The sequence below is a fragment of the Pteropus vampyrus genome, unplaced genomic scaffold, assembly GCF_000151845.1.
Source record: "Pteropus vampyrus isolate Shadow unplaced genomic scaffold, Pvam_2.0 Scaffold18, whole genome shotgun sequence".
Classification (NCBI taxonomy): Eukaryota; Metazoa; Chordata; class Mammalia; order Chiroptera; family Pteropodidae; genus Pteropus; species Pteropus vampyrus.
This window is the reverse complement of record NW_011888799.1, coordinates 4,520,833-4,545,594: the sequence shown is the minus strand read 5'-3', so window position 1 is coordinate 4,545,594 and position 24,762 is coordinate 4,520,833. Positions and strand designations below refer to the sequence as shown.

General features: G+C 39.3%; 2 protein-coding genes across 2 annotated transcripts in view; both read right to left on the bottom strand.

The window, feature by feature from the left end:
• Positions 1-573: 573 nt before the first annotated feature.
• The window catches only part of LOC105288555 (adenylate cyclase type 10-like), a 45,482-nt gene continuing 21,293 nt past the window's right edge, over positions 574-24,762 (bottom strand). Inside the window, exons 16-30 of the mRNA XM_023527576.1 lie at positions 19,486-19,757; positions 18,821-18,957; positions 18,019-18,150; positions 15,513-15,785; positions 14,333-14,658; positions 10,184-10,309; positions 7,605-7,777; positions 6,769-6,925; positions 5,031-5,235; positions 4,845-4,941; positions 4,267-4,385; positions 3,880-3,997; positions 3,237-3,435; positions 2,547-2,760; positions 574-2,036 (exon numbers count right to left, since the gene is read on the bottom strand). Of these exons, the coding sequence (XP_023383344.1) occupies positions 1,969-2,036; positions 2,547-2,760; positions 3,237-3,435; positions 3,880-3,997; positions 4,267-4,385; positions 4,845-4,941; positions 5,031-5,235; positions 6,769-6,925; positions 7,605-7,777; positions 10,184-10,309; positions 14,333-14,658; positions 15,513-15,785; positions 18,019-18,150; positions 18,821-18,957; positions 19,486-19,757 (2,616 nt within the window). The 3' untranslated portion in view covers positions 574-1,968. The remainder of the gene's footprint in view (positions 2,037-2,546; positions 2,761-3,236; positions 3,436-3,879; positions 3,998-4,266; positions 4,386-4,844; positions 4,942-5,030; positions 5,236-6,768; positions 6,926-7,604; positions 7,778-10,183; positions 10,310-14,332; positions 14,659-15,512; positions 15,786-18,018; positions 18,151-18,820; positions 18,958-19,485; positions 19,758-24,762) is intronic.
• On the bottom strand, positions 22,264-24,720 carry LOC111736144 (adenylate cyclase type 10-like). Its single transcript, XM_023527577.1, has 5 exons — positions 24,429-24,720; positions 24,137-24,326; positions 23,601-23,656; positions 22,709-22,862; positions 22,264-22,553 (listed from the first exon to the last, which is right to left on the bottom strand). The coding sequence occupies exons 1-5, from the start codon at positions 24,460-24,462 to the stop codon at positions 22,340-22,342; spliced, it is 648 nt and encodes a 215-aa protein (XP_023383345.1). The 5' UTR covers positions 24,463-24,720; the 3' UTR covers positions 22,264-22,339.

The following is a 24,762-nucleotide window of genomic DNA, read 5'->3' as shown; positions in this document are numbered from 1 at the left end:
TAGGGTAATAAAAATGTTCTGGAGTTAGTAGTAATGGTCGCTCAACTTTGTGATACACTAAAAGCCACCGAACTGCATACCTTAAAAAGGTGAATTTTATCTTAATAAAATTCTTTAAAAATTGCCAAAGGTAAATAAATGCCAAAACAAACAAACAAACAAACAAACAAACAAACAAACAAAAAAACAAAGGGAAAAGGAAAGTGCAATACAGTATGCCTTTTTAGTACCATTGTGGGAAAGGATACAGTGAAAGGTATAGTGAATATTTACTATTGCTTGCATGTGCATAGAATAATTTTTCAAGGATATACAAGGAAGTAGTAACACAGATCTGGGGAGGGGAACCAGTGGCTAGAGGACAGGAATGGGAAAGACTTTCACTGTTATACACTTTTGTTCCTTTGGAATTTTGTGCCACACAAATGTATTATCTGTTTTTAAATATAAAAATTAAATTGATAGTAATAGCCAACATTTACTGAGTGCTTACTATGTACCAAGTACTGTTCTAGCACTTTATATTTAATTATGAAATGTTCTTTTGCTCTATTTTTAATCCTCATTTACAGAAAAGGAAAGTGAAACATAAAAAAATAAATTCTATGATGAAAGTAACAAAACTAATAAGTAGCAGAGTTAAAATTTGAACTCAGACTATCTGGCTTCTAAGTTCTTTCTCCTGACTACTGCTCTATATTGCCTCTCAGAAATTTAAAGCAGTGGAGTACAAGGACTGGGACTGTGGGTGAGAAGGAGAAAGGAAGGAGGGATAAGAGACGGAGGAATGGAAAGGGGAGGAGAAGGGATTTGACGGGGAGGAAGAAGGGTAACAAGAGGAGGGAGAAAAGGGGGAGAAGGAAAGGGGAAGGAGGGTATGTACAGACTAGACAGAATGATTTAAAGGGCAAGTACAGACCTCTCTACTCAAACATCTCCCTGTGGTTCCTTAAAGTTCTGATCTTGGTCATTTGAACAGAATACTGAAGACTGGGTACAGGATAGCTTACTATAGCCTAGGTCTCATGAAAGCCTCTATAGCCTAGTGGTTAAGAGCATAGACTCTGGAATCAAACTGGAGTTAGAATCCCGCTCCACCATATTGTGCCTGTGTTTCTTGGAGTAAAACCTTTCTAAAAAACCTTTCAGTTTCTTCATCTGTAATATGGGGATAAAAAAAGTGCTTGCTTCACAGAGTTGTTATAAAGATTTAAAGAATGTATTTCAAGCACTTAGCAACAGTGCCTGGCACAGAGTAATTGAATGATAAATGGTAGCTATCATAACATTAGTTAACTGCCTCTGTGAACAATAGACGATTGAATTAGAAAGTGTAAAAATCAGTGAGAAGAGCATGCTCTGTGGAAGAAAGATCATCAAACAGATAAAGGCCAAAGAGAGCATCTCCAAAAGGGGAGAATAAAGAAGAGAGCTTGAGTCATATACACTCTGGCAATTTCACAATGTCATACAGGAATGCCCAAAACACACAGTGCAAAAGAGAAATAGATTCCCACTATGTACCTCTCAAAAGATTCTTTGACTTCTTAGCAGCCCATTTCCACACCTGTACCAAAAGAGGGCAACACCAAAGCATTCTCACTGCCAGCCTTCCTTAGGTAATGACAACCTCTTTATTAGGGCTGTGTTTTCTATATGTTAATGGATCCTACCTTATATGAGATAGAATCAGTTCATCTCAAAGCCTCTCAGGCCTCTGGTCTACCCCTGGTTTAAATTTCTCCACGGTTGTGCTAATGACAGTTCAGAGTTAGGAAAGATCTAAGTTTCACACTTCAAAAACATAGGTTTTTATTTTGACAAAGATATAGATAGTGGTGACTGTAAAAGGCTAGTATATTTAATTTGTGCACTATACTGTATCTTAAAAAGGAGAATTTGGGGCATTTCTTTGTGTTATATACAATAAGAGAGTCATGATCCCTTCAGATGATTTTTTTTTTCGTTTCAACATGTACATTCTTGAGTTTCTTCTTCATTCCTATTCTCCACGACATTAGCCACTCTGTCAAATCCTGAAACAGAGAATATCACAAACACAAAGAATGTTCTCAGCAATGACAACTTTAACTGGTGATCCTGGAGAAAGGAAAACACTGCTGGGTCCCAAGGCAAGGAATTGTCTTATTTCCTCTCTTTTTCTTGCCCATATCTTACCATTTACCTTCATAGACATTAGATTGTGATTTCTAAGGCCTTCTTTCTCCCTTAGTGACTATCCAGATACTCCAAGGGAACAATCTAGTTGTTTAAGCTGGGATCAAGGAGTAACTTTCTATGCTTAAGGATTCCGGATGTTGAAACAAAGGTCTAGGAGAAGCTCTTACATTATTTAACAATATAAGGGATCCCTGACTGCTCAGGCTGGGTCCAGCACTAGTAAGAGGACAATAAATACCTCTGAAGCACAGACTAACTCCTTATATCTGTGTGTCCCTTCTTACTCTGGAGGTGATTGCTTGTGTGTAAGAATCTGAGACTATCTTTATGTGTCTCAGACAAGGGTTTCAGGAAGGAATGCTTACTCTGTATTCTTAAATTTCCTTCAGTGGAGTTGACTTCCTCCAAGAATTCTCTCTCTTCCCAAATCTTAATCAGGCAGGTGTCAAAAGGTCTGAAGATGTTAGTCAAGGACATGGATTCTCTCTTTCCATATCTCATTACAGAGGCTTTAAGGTCAGAGACCCACTGATGATAGACAGGGCAGGTCACACATCGACAGAAGAACTCCTTAAAGTACTGAAAAGAAAGGTCTGTGAGCTCAGGGATCAGGACCTTCTCCCCCCGATCTACACTATACCAGAACTTACAGCAGTCCCCACTCAGCATAACCACTCAGGGCTGGGGAAACAGGAGGGGCTACTGATGGCAAAGTAGGCCCAGACACTTGGTTTGAGGTACAGAGGGACTGGAATGTCTTAGACTTGGAAGGCTGTAGTGAGATATATCAAATTATAATGTTTTAATGGTATTGGGTAGTAGCCGTGCAAAAACTTCAACCTTTGGAATCCAGTCCTGATACACATACAAGAATATCTGAGAGGGTCCATGTGGTAAGTGGAAAGACTTTCTAGGTGGAGAAACAAAAAGGGTTCCAGGGTGAAAAGAGACAGAGGCAGCAAAGAGAAGAATGAGGGAAAGATGTAGCTGTCAGGAGTAGCACAGGGTCAAAGTATAACTTAGGTGTTAGTTGAAGGACAGAGGAGAAACAGTACCTTGAGGATTTGATTGTGAGTCTCTGGGGGAATATGCATGAAGACATCCTCTGGCATTTTCTGTAAAATTAGCACGTGGCACTCTAGGAATCGGACAAAGCCATGTGAACCAAACAGTGAGGCATTGGTTCTTTTCACCAACTGGCGAGCCTTGCAGAAGTGATGCTCAAACAGGCTCCACTGTGAGTCCTGGGCAAACCTGGAGGGAAAGAATAACAGCTCTCAGCTCTGTCCTCTGCTTAACAACCATGGCTCTTTCACAGAGCCATCATTTCTTTAAGGCTCCAAGACCTCCTGCATAGTTAAGAATTGTGATGCTGGAAAGTAGCCAAGGCTACTAACTCACATGCAAGAAGACCACTGATATTGAGCCTTGCCATAGGTTATCTAGCACTTAAATGTAACCCTAAACTTAACCCTCAACCTATAGATCTAAACCTGTTAATGGACAAGAATAAAAGAAGAATTCTTCTAATAAGAAAGTAGCAGGGATAGGAGGTGAAAGGTCTTTAGAAGTGGGTTAGAGATGTGAAATAGTTCTGCCTAGAGGGGTCAAAGGTGATAGCTTAAACAATTTCATGGGGTCCTTAAATTTCTACCCTTTCCCATAGACCCAGAGTAAGACTCTGGTATCCCATATTACCACATGGCCAGAGAGGAGTGGACCCCCAGCATGACATTGCTCTGAGAGGTTAGAATGCAGTTGTGCTCATAGTGCTGAATGAAACTCAGACACTCCTCAAAGGGCCGACACAACAATCCTGTGGACAGAGAAGGCAACCAGATTAGTTAGTAAAGCTGTCCACGTAGGAACCTGTATAGAAGAAGGTGTGTGGTACAGGGGAGGAGACAATATCTGAAAGGTGGATACCCTGAATCACAATGTGGTTCCTATACTTTATGGAGCCAGGGACTAGGAGCAGAGGCCATGCCAGAAGGACATGCTCCTGACTGTCTGTGTTCCAAACCTACGTCCTTATCTGAGGTCTGAATCCCTCAGGAGTACAATAGAGCCTTGCACAAGATGTACCTTTTCCATAGAGCAGCAGATCCAAGCAAGCAGAATAGAAGCAGGCCAGGCTAAGGACTTCATGGCCCTGGGAAATGAGCTCCCACTGACTCTCCAGCACGTGGACACACAGGTCAAATCTGCCAAGAGACAGAGTCACTGGGTCCAGCTAGAGAGTTAGGAGGATGGTTCAGGAGAGGAGGAGATCTTACACCTTCAAAGCAGCCTAACGTTCCCTGGATCTCCTCCCCATAGCTCTATTTATATAGAGAGCATCTGTGCCTGGGAACAGAGCTGTCTCTAAACAAAGGAAGTAGGGAAATGCCTCTGAGACAGTTTTGAGGGTCTCGAACTACTGCAATTCTCTATCTCCCTAAAGAAAAAGAAAAGAAAAGAAAAAAGAGTATGTAGCAGCTCAGACTCTGCACTTTCTACTCCAGACCCTCACACTTAAGACAATGTTTCCTGTAGTGACTAGAGAAGAGACAGCTCTGGTTGTGGAAATGAACAGCTTCTCCCTCTCCACTCCAAATCCTCTGAGAGATCATACCCTCCCCTCTTAGGCAACATATACAAGTGACAGAAAATGATCTTAATACTTTTTCTTCAGAAATGCAGATCTGAAGAGAACTGAGAGAACCAGATTCTCCAGAGCTGGTTTCCTGAGGTATCTGCATATCTCACAAGCTTGAAAACCTAAGGAGGTAAAAGAGCATTGTGTGAGGTCTAGCTGTGAGCCTGGCCTCCCTAAAAGCCCAAGGCCCCCCAGCCCCAAGCCCCATTACCCAGCTTGATGGAGAAGTCAAGATGGCCGAGGCAGAGTTTGGTGTAGGCCAAGGCCTGCATAAGCTGAGCTGTGGCAAACAATCCCTCCCTGGAGAACCAACATAGGCTGCTTTTCTGAATGGCTATCTGCTCACAGTGCAGCCACTGCTCCCTGTCACCCATGTTCTGAGAGAACTGGGAGAGAGCCACATAGGTAGAGACAACCTGCGGGGCAACAAACATGGGGCAAGATATTCTGAGCGTACATTCATGCTACATTTCCATCTTGTCCTTTTCTTGCGTAAGTGTTCTCTCTGGTGCCTTCCTGCTCACTCAGTCAGGACTCCTGGTGTCGCTGCCACTCACCTCCACTCCAGCTATGACAACATGCACCTTCTCACCCCTACATACCTAATGATCATTCTCACTGCCTGTTCTTTAAACAAACCACTTTCTCTACCTGCCCCTCTTCTTTTTCTCCAATCCAAGCCTTTCCTTTTCAAAACACTGGCCAAAACGCTTCCATGTTTTCTCTAATTAAGGACTCTGATTCTTGCTCTTAGAGCTCTTCAGAACTGCTGCTGTATCTCTGTAATAACTACATGCACATTTGATGTAGTTTATGACTTCCTTCTTGAAACACTGTTTTCACTAGGTTTGCAGGACACCACGCTCTCTTGGTTTTCTTCCTGTCTCTCTGCAACTTCTTAGGTTCTTTTGCTGGTTTCTCATGACTCTGATTTCTTTACGTTGGAGCTGTTAACTCAGTCCTTGGAACTTTTCTCATACCCTTGGTGATATCACTTAGTCATGGCTTTAAATAACATTTACACACTGATGATTCCATATTCCTATTTCCATCCCAGACCTCTCCCATGAACCTCACACTTACATTTTCAACTGCCTACTCAGCATCTCCACCTAGATGTCTAATGGACATCTCGAATTAAACAAATCTGGCTCCCAATCTTCCCTCAAATCTCTTTGTTCTGCAAACTTCCCCATCCCAATTAAGAGCATCTCTACCCCTTTAGAAGTCCAGATTGCAAATCTTGGGATTATCCTTGACTCTTCTCTCTCCCATGACCTCTCCCATGAACTGACCTATGAATGAATCCCGATGGCTCTCTCTTGACAGAAGACCCCATTTCTTCTGACATCACAATAATCCAAGCCAACCATCTCTTGCCTGTATTAATGCAATAGCTTCTTAACTGGTCTCCCTGCATCCTCTCTTGCCCCTTCAGTTTATTCTCAATATAGTAGTCAGAATGAACTTATTAAAATATAAGTAGATCTTGTCACTCTTCTCAGAACCCAGTAATGCCTTTCCATCTTCTTGAGAGAAAGAGAGCGAGAGAGTGAGCAAGCGAGAGATACTAAAATTAGGAAGACACATTTCTCTTCCTTCTTTTTTCTTAAGTCAGCAATTCTAATCCTTTGTTAGATCACGAACTTCTTTGAGAATCTAATGAAAGCTATGACCCCTTCCCTACTCCCACTCCACTCCCCAAATGCTCTTTTGAACAAACAGAAAGTTCTAAATTCAGTTCAGGAAGTTCACAGATAGCCTCATGCTTGGAAAACCCATCTATAAACTGCAAGTTGAGAAATCCTAGTCAAACATATGATCAGTGGTATCCTGTTAAGTCTGGGCTATTGTGGAACCATGCAAAAGCCAAGAACCTTGCAGAGTCTCTCTTCCTGGCATTACAGGTTTCTGAGTGAGGTGTGGAGGTAAAGCAGGTACTTGTTTACCTGGGCTTCATTTGCGAACTCTTCGGCTGAATTCTTCTGCATAAGAGCAGCCAAGCAGGCAAACCTGCGGCTGCTGGCTGTGGCCTCCAGGTTATAGAGCTGCCAGAGCAGGGAGAGGCAGTGCACCTGCTGCTGCAGGGCTGCCAACTTCTTCTTACTATCGTGAAGCAGAGGGTGGTTAGCATATCCTTATTCTTTACCAGTGCCCAACCACCCCTTCCTTCTCCCCTCCAAAGAAATCCAAGGCTACTCACCACGGGGCCATCTACATACTTCCAAACTCAGAAATATTTCTGGGATCTCACTACTTCTAACCCCAGATGCCTTTTAACTCTTGACCAGGAAGAGTTCAGACAGGTTTTTAAAGAAGCTTTATTCTTTGAGTTGCTTTTTGGTTGAATATATTTCCTATAAATTATTATAGCTCAATAACTAGGTAGCAATTTTGTTTTTATATATCAGAGAATATTAAATTGCTACCTAGTTATATATCTCTATCTATCTATCTATCTATCTATCTATCTATCTATCTATCTATCTATCTATCTCTATCTATCTATCTATCTATCTATCTATCTATCTATCTATCTATGTATCATCTATCTATCTATCTAATCATCTATCTTTGAAAGAGACAGGGTAACACAACACTCTGAAAACAAAAGTCCTCATTCTGTTACATTTAATTGGCCAGGGCAGTAAGATAGAACTAGAACTGCCTGTGATATGGTTGAAAAGAGGAGTCTTAGGTCAATATGGCAAAACTCTAGTCTAGGTCCTAGTTTAGTTCTCTGTGGCCCTAAAAGAGACCAGGGCAACTTGACCAGGCTTCTCACTTCTCACTAGGGTTGTTAGGAGGTTGGTTCATGGAACAGGAATGCCAATATTTTTCTAAGAATGTTTGGAAAAGGACACCGAACCAGGTCCAAGGGAAATTCCTTTTCAGCAGTCGAAGGCCTTGCCTAGCCAGTTTTTTGGCCAAGGTGATCTGTCCCATGTTGAAACAGACCTGAGATGGGAAAATAAGAATAGTAATGTAAATGTGGGAAGAGTACTGTGGACAAGGTTCTGGATATAACACACTAGCTCCTTCATTTTGGGATGTGTACTTGGGGTCACTGAGGTGCTAGGATGAGCTGAGTTGGAGCAAAGCCTAGCTACAGACACAAGCACCAGTAGGACCATGAACAAGTAAAGTACTGAGGGAATAGGATTAAGGAGAAAGCACCCTCCTTTTTCATCTCCCATACATTTGTCAGTGAGCATTAGAGAAAGGCCATGATTTAGAAAGTGATGCTTCTAGGCTGAGATGGAATTATCATTTGGGCAGATATTCAGATGTTTCAGATGACACAGAAAGCATCTGAAATATCACCACATCCTTTCTTCCTAAACAGGTTGCACCACCATAGTGATGTGGGGTAGGAGGTAAGGAACTACCTTGAGGTAATCGTATACCTTCACAACTAAAGCTAAATCCTCCAAGAAAGTGATCAAGTCTATGGTGATTCCAGAACAATCATGGGAAGACTGTACAATAACTTCTTACAGAGGAAAAGAAAAATTTAACTTTGCTCCAAAGACCTCTTGGTGCAAGCACAAATAATGCAATACTGTGGACAACTCTAACATTCCTTTTGTTCAAAGGCATATATACATTAATTTTACTCTCCAAACCAGATTATCTTAAGGTTTATATAAAAATTAGTTTTTATATTCTTAATTTTAAAAAATTTTAAAGCTCAGCTCTCTAACAAAACATCCCCACAGTTTTAGAGAATCATTATTTCTAAACTGCTAAATAATTATCCTAACACAATATGTTCTGTTGGATTTAATAGTAATGAGGCTAAGAGAAGTTGCTGAGCTGTCCCGAGTTATTCCTACACAATAATAAATAAGTTTACTCCCACACGTCATTTGAAAACAAAGTATCTCATGTCATGCTTTCCCCAGAGTTTCTGTTTGTTACACAAATCTCATTTCCTGCAGAAATGTGTTATAAATGATATATAACTGTCTCTTAAAAAAAGCAAGATAAAAGGAAGGAGAAGACTATATACATGTATGTATGCTGAGCCCTCTGGTAGAACACACTGAGACACATAACACTGGGGAGGAGGCATAGTAGCTGAGTGATGGGATTGGGGACACTTTCAACTGTGTTTTTTTTATTTCTAGCTTTATTGAGATATATTTGACACATAACATTGTGTAAGTTTAGATGGGCAAGGTAATTTTTTTTTTATTGAGATGTGACTGGCATTTAACATTGTATTAGTTTTAATTGTACAACATAATGATTCTGACATATGTGTGTACTGCAGAATCACCACCATAATTTTAGTTAATGTCCGTCACCATACATAATTACACTTTTCTTGTGGTGAGAACTTTAAGAATTACTCTCTTGGCAACTTTCAAATATACAATATAGTATTATTAACTATAGTCACCATACTGTACATTCCATCTCCAGGACTTATTTCTCTTATAACTAGAAGTTTGTATCTTCTGTCTACCTTCACCTATTTTTCCCACCTTGCCCCAACATAAATTAGCTTATATGTACTCCGATGGACAAAGGGTAAGACTAGACAATTCATAGAAAAATCAATGACCAATAAACGTATAAAAATAATGTATCTTATTAAGAAACACATACCAAAATACAATATAACTTTCATCTATGCATTAGCAAGTTTTAAGAAAACTAATAATATCTGATGTTGGTAAGGCTGTGAAGAAAAGGAAAAAACTTGAAATTATATATTTTTGGTGGACAATTTGGCAATATATTTACTAAATGTAAAATCATTCATATCTTCTGCGTTAGTATTTCTACCTGCGGAAATTTCTCTTACAGAAACACTCTTAGAAAGGAAGAAAGAGATATTTACAAGTATATTCACCGTGGCAATGCTTATTATAACCTGAGATGAGAGTAACCTAAATGTACATGAAGAAGGGAATAGTTAAGTAAACTCTGATATGTGCATACAATAGAATAGTTGGCAGCTATAACTGTGATTAGATGTAGATCAATGTGCAAATATATTCAATTTATAAAATAGTATATTTAATAGTATATTCAATACTATTAAAAGTCAGCTACAGAAGAAAATGAGCAATATAATTCTATTTTAAAAACAACAAAAACAATAACGATATGACTATGGGTATATAGCCGGTGGAATTTGAACCAAATCACTAACTATGCTGGGGGTGGCATGGGATTAGTAAGGGCTCTTTCACTTTTTATGTACTATACATTTTTATGTTTTGAATTTGTGTATCTTTTATCACATTACCACATTTATAACTGCACACACACAAAGAGGGATTTTTATAAGAAATAATAGGGTAACCCTCAAGGACAAATAACCCAAACTTCAAGGTCACCCTCTGCCCTCACCTCTGACTGAAGACGGCAGAAAGTGGCCTCCTCAAACTGACAGATCTTCACCTTGTGCTTTTTCAAAAATGAGAATGTGGAGGGTTGACCCAGGAGACTACTTGCCTTCCTCAAATAAAAGAAGGCCTGCAAACAAGACAAGAGATAGATGGATTAGGATTCAGATGATGCTAGGGGTGCGGTAAGGGTAAAGGCGGGAGTAAGGTTATGATGAGGGTAAAGATTTGCATTTGAATTAGGTTGGATTCCAAGTTAGAAGGGGCGAGCTGGACTGCACACGCAGGGGTCGGCGCAGGGCACAGGGCTCGGCGGGGCTAGAAGAGTCTGTGCTCTTTCACTACCACATTCTGTTTACGTTTTCTCCTGAAGTCCTTCCAGCTCCTTTCTCTCTCCTATTTTCTTCCACTTTTTATTCCAGGTTACTTGATAGTAAGAAATCCCAAATGAATTTCCCAAGTAAAAGAGCTCAGCCAAGGGCAGAGAGCAGAGCTTGCTCACCATGTAATTATCTGACAGGTCCAAGGAGGCAGCGGCAGCCTCCAGCAGGTAATAAAATGCACAGGTGGTTTCTCCAATGACCAAGCAGTGCTGGGTGAGAGGTGAGAGCACTAACTTCAGGATTTCCTCACAGTGACAGGGCTTCATGGTCAACATGTCTTTCTCAGGGCTGGTCTGAGCCAGCTTCTCGGTCACTTGATCCAGGAACTCTTCTTCTGTTCTTTGTGGAGAGAAGATGAAGAACTGAGAGTGGCCAGGAAGTAGCTGCTTTTGTAGGGCATTACCAGTTCTCCAAGCCACTTTTTCCAGGAAGCTTTCCTTTATAATTCATTAATTCTATATCTATCCTTCTTCTCCATCTCTCTATAAGTTTTTGAAAGTCAGTGACCAGATCTATAATGGCAAAGCCCTACGATGAACTTTTAAAAACCTAAAGCCAATCTAAGTATTTCATAAACTAAAAGGAGGAGTGACCATACCTGAAGAGTAAACTAACAACGTGTCAAATAAAAACATAAAAGTGATACAAAGCAATAAGTAACAATCCATTTATCTATTAGTATATTTGAACTTTGTTATGGCACATTCGAATATTATTTTATCAACCATCACCATCTTATTATACAACAACCCTGTCATTCAGGCAGGCAAACATTATCTCCCTCTTACAGATGAAGAAATTGAGGCTTTGAGAGCTTAAGTGATATATATGGCCTCATAGCTATTAAGCAGAACCGAAACTAAAGTTCACCTCTACGACTGCTAGTTCAGTGCACTTTCCACAGGTGCCACAAATACAAAAGGGGTCAGGTCTCTCTGAGACAGAATGATCGAAAAAGTGGGCACTGAGGAGGGCTTTCTGATCAAAAATGGTGATCATTCCGATAAGTGGAAAGATGTGGAGGCCACTTAGTATTTTAAAAAGGGAGAAATGTTGAGTCAGCCACACAGATAAGTGTGGAGGTGATTTATGTCAAATACAAATAGATTTCTGTTTGAAAACTAGGATATCAAGTTGGATAAGAGAAATAGGAAACTACAGAATGGCTGGTGAACTCAAGGTAGGGACATTTAAAATTGATGGGATAGGCATTCGAAAGTCAGAAGGTACATAGTTTGGAAATACAAATTCGTTTTAATTTCAACTGGGGTCAAAAATAATTGAGAAGGCAAATTTCTAGCTGAAAAAAATCTATATATGCAATGCATTTAAGAGCTATTAAAGTTTTTCTTAACCACTAAGAAATAATTTTTCTACAAAGAATCAAAAATTGCTTTTTGAAATCTCTATTAACTTGAATTTTGGGCTGAGTGAAAGAGTCACTACTTTTGGGTGGTCCTGCAGGTGAGGTAAATGCTCTCAGTTTAATCGTCATCTGTGTCTCACTTTCTGGCCCGCTCCATGCCCATTCTCGGCATTGCTATCTACCTGCAGTGTTCATTTGTGAAGGCCTCCTGACTTCTGGATGGTTTTGTCTGGAAATGAAAACTATCTGTAGGGAGAAAAAGATGATTATCTTTAATTACCCATGCTCGTATTAACTGAGGACATTTTAAATTCCTGACTACCTTTCCTCTGCAGCTTAGTTCAGGACCTAACTGCTTCCCCCATTATAAAAATGATAAATTTAGGTTTAATATTTGCTACACACAAAATTAGTATGGTAGATTACAAGTTCCTTAATGGAAACTATTTGTGATTCAAATAATAACTCCTTTCATTTTTAATCCTCCCAAACCTGTTCCTAATTTGCAGGAGGCAATCAATGTTCGCTAAATAAATGAATAAAGAATGTGTCCATTTAGTTTGATGGCTACTTCTAACAGTTGAAATCCCTGAATATGTCTGGATCAGGTTTGTGAACAGATCAGAGTGAACTACAGAACCTAAGACCTAGTGAAGAAAATCACAAGGGCACAAGATGCCATAGTCCACTAGGGTCTCGGTGGCCAGCAGAGGTTTTAAACTTTACCTAGTTGGCTTTAGATAGACTTTATCTTCCAGATTTGATTCTTTCTCTGCAGCTGCTTTCCCAAAGACCAAAAAGCAAAGACTGAGAATGATGCTGAGAAGCTATGTATTAAGTAAGGCTCAAAAGCATAGGCTGAGGAATTGAAAGAACTGTTAAAGGGAGGACTTGTGTTAAGTAAAAGGATTGGCTCTCTGATTATTTAATGATGTCAAATAAGGTAAGATAAGGTTAACTAAAGAAATTGGAGTTTGGCAGCACTACTGCAACACACAGTTCCCAGGGGCATATCACATCGTAGCCTGTGTGACTAACACCCTCTAGATTTGTGCAGTACCTGTTCTGCATGGCCATGCACAGAGGCCCAGGGTCTGGGAAGCCTCCTCAGGGTTCGGCTATGCTGGGAAGGTCTTGAGCCTCTGTCATATAGATTGACCAGCTGCCTAATCTAAAGTCGACACTGACCTCTCAAAAAACAAAGGCCATATAGAAGACATAAATGATAGTGTAATTTCATTACAATATCAGATTAGGATATTCACTGTTATTTTCCTCTTTCCCCTCAGAAAGTGTAAAAGTGCAAATGCCCATAGAGTTCATTAGCCAATGATCAATTTCTCCAAGTCACTGGTTTACCTTCACGGAGTCATCAAAATGTTATAAGTCAAAAAGGTATTAGGATTATAGATCAAATCCTTCATTTTATTTCTTTACCGCCAATAATTCACCGTCTCTCCCATATCCCTCTTCCCTTCTAATACCAACACTAACTCCTCTTCTATCAAAGTAGATAAAGAAAATGGTTGAGCCTGGACAGCTGTCTTCAACTATGGAAGAAGACACAACTCTGAAAAATGGGTGAAGCTGCAAGAAGGTAGATTTCACACTGATGAAAGAAGAAACTTTCTAATATCTGTTGACAGTGAAACAAACTGTCCTGTAAGGTAAGCTAACTGAAATGTTAAAACAAAGATGAAAATGTTAAAACTCTTATTTGGGGTATGGTAGAAGTGTTAACAGGCTTTAGAGACCATCTATACACTAATCCAACCTTCTTTAAGTAGCTAACTTCTACTTATCCCTCAAGTTTTACTTCTGGCAGTATTTCCTTCAAGGAAGAGTCCTCTCCTCCTCATTCCCTAGACTTGGCTAATGGCCTCTTCTCTAGGTACCCAATCCCTGTGTATGTCATTTTCATCATCTTTACCATGTCATATTGGAATTCTCTGTATGTCTGTGTAACCGCCTCCCCTTTAACCCTGAAACTGATAATTTCAAGGATTATTCATTTTATATTCTTAATACCTAGTTGCAGCATCTGATACACATGGATTCTATATATGTGTACTGAGCTGAATAATAATAATAATAATAACCAAAATGTATTGTATATTATGTGCCTGGTACCATTCAAAGCAGCCCTAAAAATATGGTATTGTTATTTTCCTCAATTAACTGAGGTTAAGTAAGTTACCCAAGACTGCCAACCAAAACAAGTATAATTAAAGTTCCTTTTAATTCTGAGATTGCATTTTTTCTTATCTCTGGTACTTCAGAGATAAACGGCTCTTTTCACCTATATTCTTCCTCAATGTGATTTCACGTTTTGGATGAAGAGCTCCAAGTTTATGAATAAAGAGAGGTGCTGTCAACATGTCCTCTTCCTGCCCCCTGGGTTTACCTTGGGGAGAAGGCGGCTGCAGTTTGTGATCACTTGTGTCAGCACTGAGCCAGTATCTTTATAACTGCAGAACCGGAAGGTCCCACTAGAACTCTTAGGAGAACATACGGCAAAACGGTGGAAGGGGACAAAATCCCCCCTAGGGCAGCTCCCACAGCGGCAGGCCAAATCTTGAAGAAAGCAGGCACATTCAAGGTGCAAGGTTATCTGTTGTGTCTTGGGCCACAGCTCCCAAGCAGCTTCCCGTAATAGAGGCAGTCCAAATTCTAGCACCTCAGTCTGAGGCAGGGATAGTTCCTCTTGTAGCCTGAGAGGATAGTCAGCATCTGAAATACAGAAAAATCTAAGTTAGAGTATTCTTTAAAGTCCTTTTATGCTACCATGTAGCAAATTCCCAAGCACATGCTGCTAGTTTATAAGAAACTTCATTTACAATTCTTGTTTGGTATTACTGCTCTCTTTGTATAAAGAGTTTTATACCAATCTGAGAGTGATGTTGACCATATTTAGTTAAAAAAGTACCACGGGAGGAAGGATTAGTGGTGCAGAAGTACACTGGATAGATTTCTTAGTTGTTCCTCCTAAAATGAGCTTTTATTTTTTTTTATTATAATTATTGTAAATGTCAAATTATCAGAAATGCTTTGCTCAAATATAAGGTCCAAATATGTTTCAAAACCAAAAGGAAATTATTGTGGATTATATGCACTTTGGGTATTCTATGCCACAAGTTTATTCTTTTATGTGCAGAGTCTGAGATTGCAAGCTACTTAATGTATATCTTAATTGGTTCATATCTATTTTAACACCATATGTATTTAGCTTCTTTGTGAATTTCTAAAATTAGTAGTTTATTCTTTTTTCTTATTATTTATACCTAGAAGCTAATAAAAGGTTAAGGCAATATTTTCTGAACCCAAAATCAAAACATGAATACTTAACACATGTGGTAAACAAGGAGCTAGAATTCTTGAAATTAAGACAATATTAAAAAATACAGGCTATTCATTCACTCTAAACATGTTCCTTCATGATTAAAATAATTTTTTCCCCATTTCTTAGCCATACGCTTTGAGACTGAGGCCCTTGAAATATAACATTGATGCTCTTTCTCAACATAGATACCCCTACCCAAAGTTCTCTGTTCAGGCCTGAGAACAAGGGAGCAGCTATTCCTCACCTGATTTTTTCTTTTTCTCTTTGGTTTCTTCAATAATCTCTATAGAGGAAGGCACTAACATTGGCTTAGCAGGAGGCTCTTGGCTCTTGCTGCACCAGCGGAGCACGTGTATTGCTACAAGAGCCCTCAGCACCTTAAGTAGCTTATGTTTATCCCAGCTAGGCAGGAGGTGCTGCAGCAGATCTATGTGGAAGGAGTGACCAATGACTGCAGCACACTTAATCAGCAACTGTTCTTCTGGACTCAGTTGATCCAGCTGGCTTACTGCTACTTCTGGAGAGAGAAAAAAAAAATCAACAATGAACAAGCTTTCCACAAACATTGAATACATTATGTTGATAATCTGTTCATTTAAAAATATAAAAGGCTTGCTTTTTGTTCACCCCTTCTCCACTCAGCCAAACCTCTTGCAAAAAGCCTTATCTCCATGTCCTCATTTGCCCTCAATACATTGTTCAACCAACAACAATCAGATTTTCACCACACACGGAAACTGTTCTCCCACGGTCACCAAAGCCTTTTGTTGGTAGATCCAAAGCTTTGTTCTGAATCATTCAGCTATACTAACAATTCCTCCCATTTTCATGACTTAAACTCATTCCTTTTTACTTTCAACTAAACACGGAGGCCAGGCTTCCTGGTCCCAGAACTCTAATAATTATAAAGATCTTAATTAACTCCAAGCATTATAGTAAATCTCTCCATATTCTGACTCATACATTAAAGCAGTCTGTATCAAAACCCCATAAATCACCAAGCCTCAAATCTTGGAATAATTCCAAAAATAATAATCTCTTTTCCTCACAACAACGGGTCACCCACTCATCCTCCTTCTAAATGTTCTTGCATGCTTCTTTCCAAATAATTTTACTATAGTCACTCTCACCTGGATCACTCACTATAATACCGTTTTGAACAGCTCCAATTTCCTCTCATCCTATACTAAAAACATATTAGCTAGTGGTAGAGTTATATAAAGTACAAATGTAATCATGTTAGTCTCCTTAAATACTTTTATAACTTATGTAGCCTTTCACTATCTAGCTTTGGCCTATTAATTTTAGCTTATGAGTTAACAAATCCTTTTTCCTTCTTTGTGGAAAATGCTGACCTTGGGTTAACTTTCTAGTTGTTTCCAAGGATCATGATAAAATTAGAATGTTAGCTGAGTTATCATGAAACAGCTTACACTAAGAATGATCCCTGATTGAAACCTGAATTTGGATTAGGAAAACTGTGAGTAAACTATAAACACCTGGTGGCAAGCCACAACTCTGGGCTTCCTTAGGTGTAGTAAATCTTGTAACAGGTCATATCCCTTGCAGGGCCTGGAAACTATGCCTATGGGGCTGTTATAAGAGATACCAGTTCCCAGTTGGGGCACAGAGCTTCTAAGCACCCATTTATCATGGTCTCATGCCATCACACCTAAGATATTCCTTGAGGATCCAGAAAATAGCAGTGGAAACTGCTGTGAGGACTCTCACTGAAGAAAACCACCTGCTGCTGTTCTGCTAGCATGTTGTTTCCTGGTTTGTATCCTCCTAAGTTAGTAAAGCCATTGCCAAGTGTGGCCTATCATAGTTGCAAGAGTGTGAACTGTCTAGATGGACCCATAACCTCCAGAGTGAATAGCTTATAATAGGTAACATTCATTGAATATTTATTATGTACCATGATTTATTTCATTTAATCCTCAACTAACCCCATGATGTAGGAGCTATCATTACCCTCATTTGAATAATGAGACCAAGAATGACATAAGTTAGTTAATTTATCTAAGGTTCCACAGGCAGTAATGGGGCCAACAGTACTCAGGTTTTTCTGCCTCCAGAGCCCTGGCTCTTAACTACCATGGAGTTCTGTACTGCTATCCCATATGCATTTCTCATAGTCTCAGCAACAGTATACTTGACTTGAAGGTATGCTTATTCATCATCATATCCCTACAGAGGGCTTAATAGTACACTGCCCACCAAGTACTTGAATAGAATATTAAGACAAACTCATCTATAAAAAGAACATCCTTGTCCAACTATGTCTACCTAATTCTCCTTTATCTCATCAATCATTATAAACTTACCCTGCACTCTTTTTATTAAACTCCTGCTATGTGCATAACACTTTCTCTTCGCTAGCACCATGGATTTTCTTAAATTTTAGCAACATAATCTCCCTTGCTTACTCTCTCCTCCAGCATAGGAATATGCACAAAGGGAAACCCAGGACATAATTTTTATTAAACAATTAAAACACTTTTCCAGGTCATCAGCTAGCCCCAAAGAGAACAATGGGCTCACTTAAGTAAACCATTACTCAAGTAGCATTATAAGTCTTTAAACAGCTCTTCAGGTAGCTCCAGAACTTATTTCTGGAAGGCAGGTTTCTTGTTTAGAAGAAAATGAAGCTAGAGTTGTAATAAGAGACCTATATTCAATCATCCACCAAATTACTAATTAAAAATGACATCTGTTATTGGTTCAATTGAGTTCTTCAAGGGACGTACCTTTTAACAATGGTGGGAGCAGCACTGTATCCAAATTCACATCATCCTTGACTGTGCAGACATAAAGCTCCTTCAGGTCTTCTTCAGAGCTTGCAGGAGAAATACTATACATTGTGGACTTCATGGCGTTGACTATAGAGAAAGAAGACTGTGACTGAGGAAAACACTATGCTCAGTGACCAGTTTTAAAGACACAATAATTTAGTCAAGAAACTAAAAAGATGAAGATGAATGGAATATATTACATTTAAAGTGGTTTATCCCACCCATCCTACCTGTTTTCTAATTTTCTCTAAGAAACTAACATTTCCTGCACTTCATGGTATCTAGCATTCTCACTCTTCTAATAGCCCTCACTTCTATTATATCACAGCTCTAGAATGCCTTTCTGGATTTACACGTACTTCTACTCCTTTCCTCCTCTCCCACCTTTCTCCCTTCTCCCATTTGCCCCAATCCAAATCCTCAAGTCATCAAATTCTCTGTTGGACTTTCATGTTTATAAATCTCCTCTAGTGGACTGTCATGTTTTTATAGATCCTATTTTCCTGTCCCCACCTCCTAAGCTGCTTTAAGAGGAACAACAGTAGATTGATTGACTCAATTAAGTTATCTGAGGCAGGCATTTAGTGTTTTCACCATAGTTGCATATTATTTGTATAGTGCATTTAGCTAGGAAGGCCTAATGTTGCCTATAATGTCAGTAGACAATAGGTACGTGCCTTATAAGGGCTGGGTGATGCCATGTGAAGATGAATTCCAGCAGCTAGACCAGGGAAGAACCCGGGAAAGCTAAGCTTACCTGAGAGGGTCTCCCATTTGCTGTTCTCCTCTTCCACCTTTTGCAGGTCATGAAAGAGCAATATGTCCTTAGAGAGAAGGTCCTGGCATAGGACCTCACAGTAGAGGGGGTTTCCAAAGCACCTGTGGGTAAGGTAGCTGTAGAAAGGTAAGTAGGAGATTGCTGACTAAAGATGCCCACTTGAAGAGAGCCAAGCATAGGGTATTTCATAATAGAAATAGTTCTTTTGTTATAGTGAGCTCTTGATACACACTAACAGAGGGAAGGCAGCAGCACAGAAATGTAAACAAAAAATTCTGATTGGCTTTAAAATGTATTTTGGCAGTAACGTTCCTAACTATTTTACTTCTATTGATGTCAAAGGAACTCATGTCCCTTGCTAAAGGGCCTGGCAGAAACTGGCCTGACCATATATAACTGACATGTTAAGCAAGCCATCCAAGTCCTAACTGTCCTATGAAAACCTAGATGGAGAGCGCAGGGAGGTAGCCCCTTACTAGCATACCAAGAGACTGCCTACCCTTAAATCTAGTCTTGGGCCTCATCATGGTTACTAATACCATTCTCTCCCCCAACTCGGATCAAGTGAGACCTCAGCCTTCTCACTTATATTATGGCACAGGATCCTCCCTTAATGAAGTGCCCAGCTAGTCCTAGCCACTCACATCTGCAGCTCTTGGGGGATGCTCACCACCCTCAGTTCCCAACATGCCATTCTCAACAGTGAGTTCGCTGCTAACTTGGAAATGGGCACCAGGATAGTCTGAGGGCTTTGCAGGAAGTGCTGGGCCCAGCTGCACAGGGTAAAAGTAGGCGTCAATGTCATCACCATGATGATGGGTGCACTGGAGAGCAATGTTCCCAAAAATTCCCAGGAAGCTGCATCCATATGCTGGGCTTCATCAATGAGGAAAATCAGTGGTGTTTCCCTCGCTGCCTGGAAATAGCAGCAAAGAAACAATGACGACCTCTGATTAGAAATAAAGTCACCTGATTTGCAAATCTATTGTTGATTTCCCATTAACAATTTAAATAAAATGTCAACGCAGGCTGGGGTTTTCAGAGTAAAATGTATCCTAAGTCCAATATCCTAAGTAATATTTTACTTTATAAATATAAAATATAGCCTGCATATCTAATTTCTAAAGAAATGTACTGAGTTTCTTTGGACAAGAAAATATTCTAACTGAAAAATGAAATAAGCATCAAAATATTTTCCAAATCAAACTTAAAGCTTTCAAATTTTTCATTTTGGCAAAAGCTTCAAACAGTGTGGTAATTCATAATACTTTAAACTAGTAATTTCCAAACCAGGATGCACACCAGAATCACCTGGGAATGCTTGCTAAAACTATCGATTACCATGTCCCTGCTTGTGGAGACTTAAAAAAAAATGTATTCACTTTTATCCACATTCCCACACCCATTCCACTCCCCAATGCCCCAGGTAATCATTTTAATGTTTATCATTTTGTTTGTATTTTATTCTTATAAAATGTGCATAATTGTTTTGCCAAGAAAATAGCTTTTATATATGGTACTGTATTACAGATCTCTCTCTCTCTTTATCCAGGACTGTTTCTAAGAGAACTCTGTGTTGCTATGTTTTCATCTATTTCCTTCCTTCTAACTTCCGAATTATATTCCGCAGTGTTCATCCATGAGTTTGTGCCAGTGCTTCCCTAGACTTCACAAACAAACACTGCAATACACAGACTCCCTGGGATATATGTCCAGGAGAGAACTGCTGAGTCTAGAAGATGCATCTTATTAAAATTTGACTAGTTACTTCTAGATTGCTTTCCAGAATGGCTACATCAGTTTCTGCTCATATAGCTTTTTGATTCTGTATTCCTGGGTTAGGGCCTGAGTACCTGTATTTTTAATAGCTATCTACCTGCATTTAAAAACCACTGTTTTAAATTAAGTTACTAAAATTTCATTAAGAAACAAGATCAGGAAAGAGCAAAGACCTTAGAGCAAAGATAGATTTTAGTTTTTTTTTATTATATGCTGTGCTATATGATGGATTAAAGGTTAAAGATAGATAAAAACAATGAAAATATCAACAAATAGGCAGGTCAAGAAATGCCCAAGTCAAGGTATGATGTGGATAGATTAAAATGAGCATAAACCATCTCCACATATTAAGAATTAATGGTATGTAGCAAAAGTACCCACCTCCTGTAGCACTTGAAAAAAAAATGCTTTAATCTTCCTTTGTCTGGCCAGGTCATCCATGTGTGAAACTTTGAAGGACAAGGGAAACTGACCAGGAAAATTATTCATATATTAGCATTAAAAATGACAATCTTATAAAAATATATAGCTCTCCAAAGGGAACAGAAAATACTTCTATTTTGAGTGAGAATGGGTTTCTGTAGTATTGGGCATAATGTTACAAAAATCAATATATAGTTCAGAGTGTGAGATTAAAGCCCACTTGTGGTTAGAGAGAAATAGTTCCTTTCCATACCAGACTTTGACAAATGCTTAAAGGGTCATGACTAAGGAATAAAATGACAAGTCAGACTTAGCAATGCCACTTTGGACAGCCCCCATAGTACCCCAGTTATTCCAAGTATACCAGGATGAATGTGTGCATGAGATTCAGGAGAAACAATTGCAGTGGACATCTCCTAATACTGTTTCCTGTGCTAGGCCAAGGCACATTAGCTACCATGGACCTGAGAGCCAAAGCGGGGTTGCTCCTCAATCACTTTGGCCAGGGCCAGGACCATGGCCAGAGCCCCAAGCAAGGCCTGTCCTAGGTTAAGGCTAGGCTGAGGGACTGGGCAGATTTTAGTTTTCTCTATTTTTCATTAAGTATAATGTCTTGCAGGTTGGGTAGATTAAGAGAAGTGATAGAAGATAAAAACCAAAAATAAAAACAAAAAAAAAAACCCAAAACGAATTGTGGACCAGGGAATTCTTAGCCTACTCTCTATTGGGTACCACATACACCCTAGACCACTGGAAACTTTTGAGATTCAGATGTTTATTCAAGTGGCATACTCCAAGGCTAAGAAAAGGCAAGGTACGTTTAAAGAACAAAACATTGCAAACTGAGTCAAGAACACATGGAAAAATTGCTGGGGGTGCTTGACTGGTCAGGATCATCTTGATAGATTTATTATTGTCACATTTATAATGCAATCTCTTACATACCCTCTCCTTTAAAATCCATGCAAAAACTATACAAATGTTATATTCCTCATTTCAAAGGTGAAAAAATTAAAGTGCAGAGGGCCTAAGTGATTTGTGCCAGGATATACAACTAGGAAGAGTCAGTCCTAGAATTCACTAACCTCAAAAAAGAGAAAGCCTGAGTTTTGGTGTCAAAGGGATTTCAAATTTGGTGTCTAAGGGATTTCTAATTTCCATCCTCTCCTTGCTACCTATGTGTTCTAAAGAAAACACACACACACACACGCACACACACACACACGGCATAAAGGTTTTAGATTAAAGACAATCCTGGGTCCAACTATCCACAAAGCATAACATCAGTAATACAATTCAGAAGGCCACTGCCTTCATTACCTTTACAAAGAAGAGGTCATTAAAAAGGCAGTGAAGAGGTTCCTCCACCATTCCATGGAGTTGTTTGTGTAGGTATTCCTGTCGGTAACAGGCTGGGCATGAATCAATCTCAAAGAAGATAGCCATGAGGGTCTGGATGGCATAGAAGTACTGCTTGGAATCTGCTTCCTTCAACGTCAATGGCAACACCCTGGAATGTTACTATGGTCATCGGGAGTCTGGTAACCCACAGACTTACTCTTCCAGCCCAAGGATGCTGAATCTAATGATACAAGAGTCTCACACCAGCAAGAGAAAGGAGCCTCAAGAGAAAGAGACGCTAAGTCAGAAAGCAGGAGTCTTTACCTATGCCCTTCCTTCTGGCCTAGAAAGTTTATTTCAGCCAACAGCTGACTTTTTCCATAGCCTCTTCCACCTTCATACAGAACTGCTTGTCCCTTCTTCTGGTGCAAACATCCCTGCTGTGCCATTCGGAAGGCTTCCAGTTCTTTCTCCCGGTCTATAGAGAGACAGGAAGCACCTGAGACTCCTGTGCTTTTGAGTAGGCACTCTATTTCTTTGAATTAATTTACAAAGTTAAGTCTCTGAATGGCTCTTCCCACCCCCGATCCTTGGCAGAATCCCATTCTTTGACGAGGCTTCATTTATCTTTCCAGAAAATTAATTGGACTATATGAACATGTGTGCTGGGCTTGGTGGTTTGCTTCAGAACCTAAGTAATGACATTCAGGACAATGAGGCACCACATAGACATGAGGCTACTCTATCTTCTTAGCTTTTTGTAAAACTTTCCATAATAACAATTTAGTCTTTGAAGTCTGTCACTGCTATGTAAAGATAATGGACTAGTAGATACAGATAAAATAAATACAAAAATAGAGAATTTATAACATGTGTGGCAACAGTCTTGGTGTTATCTTCACTTTCTAAGGATGCAGGATTTCCCTCTAAAGATAATCCACAACAAGCTGGTCAGATCTCTATAGCTGAACTCTGACTTACAAAGATTCTTACTAAATGTTGGTACTTTTCAGGCAAAGTGGTATAACTCCACCTGAAATTTAAACATTCGACATGGAAAAGAAATGGAAAGTCCCCTTTAAAATTAATATAAATTCACTAAGAAGGCTGCTTTCTATTTTTTAATACAAGCTATGAAGCATTTAGTTTTGAATTTTTTAAAAATCCCATTTAACCATTGATAGTGGAAAAATATAAGGTAGGAAAGAAAACTCACCCAACAAAAGGTGATTTACATTTTTCTCTCTGGCCAAATGTCTCTTCCCAAACATTCTAAGAAAAAGGACAAATGGAAATGTCTCTATTAGAAATTGATTGGGATAGAAAGATAATACATCACTAAATAGAGGAAAAATTGTTCTCAAAAGCAAGTATATTCAGATAACTCAAGAGATACAGGATTCTGTATAAAAAAGTTTTTAAAAAACTAAAAAATTTTGAGAGAAAGGAGAGGAGAAGTATTATTGTTTGTTCCAGGTTCAGGGAAGAAAATACATTCTGAAGCACACATAGATTAATGACCTATTGCTATTCTCTTCCTGTTGGATAACAAGAAGTTCACTGAGGAACTAGGTAAGAGCTAAACGAAAGCAGACGATCTCAGACACTAAACCCTCCTCTTATTCCTCTTATTCCAGCAGGCCAACACTAGAAGCACCTTTCTTTCTAATTTCATACAATCAAACACTGATTACTCCTATGTCTTGATTCTAGGAAAGAGATTGGAATGAAGTACCACACAATGACACTCACACACATCTTCTATGGCCAAGAAATTCATACATCTTCCCTGGGTTGGAGATGTTTTTCATCATTTTCCCTGGGAGTTTCTTGAAGTTGTAAGTAGGCAGCATAGATCTTAGATAGGTTACCTCATCACAGGACACCAAACCTGGATAAGCAGTTATCATTCTGGCAACAAGGCTCACTTTTGGGCCAATAACTGTGTTGAGGAGACAGTAAAAAAAGACAGAGAATTTTTGGATCACCTCCTCTACCTTTACCCACTAAGTTATAGAACCAACAGTTCAGTGTCCTATTCTACCTGTATATTCATGTCTTGCTACTGCCCCAACCATGCCACAGAATACTGGTCCATTGGTGATACTGATGGAAACAAGCCTGGGGATCAGAAAAGCAACAGTGAATGAATACACAGTCAGAATCCTCTAGGTCAGGCACGAGATATGCCACTACTTAGATCCAGAAATCTAGTTTTAGAGCTCAGAATGGAAAAGACCAGAGATTGTTGTCAACCTATGTCATGTGATAGAAACGAAATGGTCCCCCTACTCTAGGAGTTTTAGTTGGGGAGTAATTATTAGTAAAAAGACTAAAAATACTTTATGTCTGTCAGATATGCTTTTTGAAGTACTTTC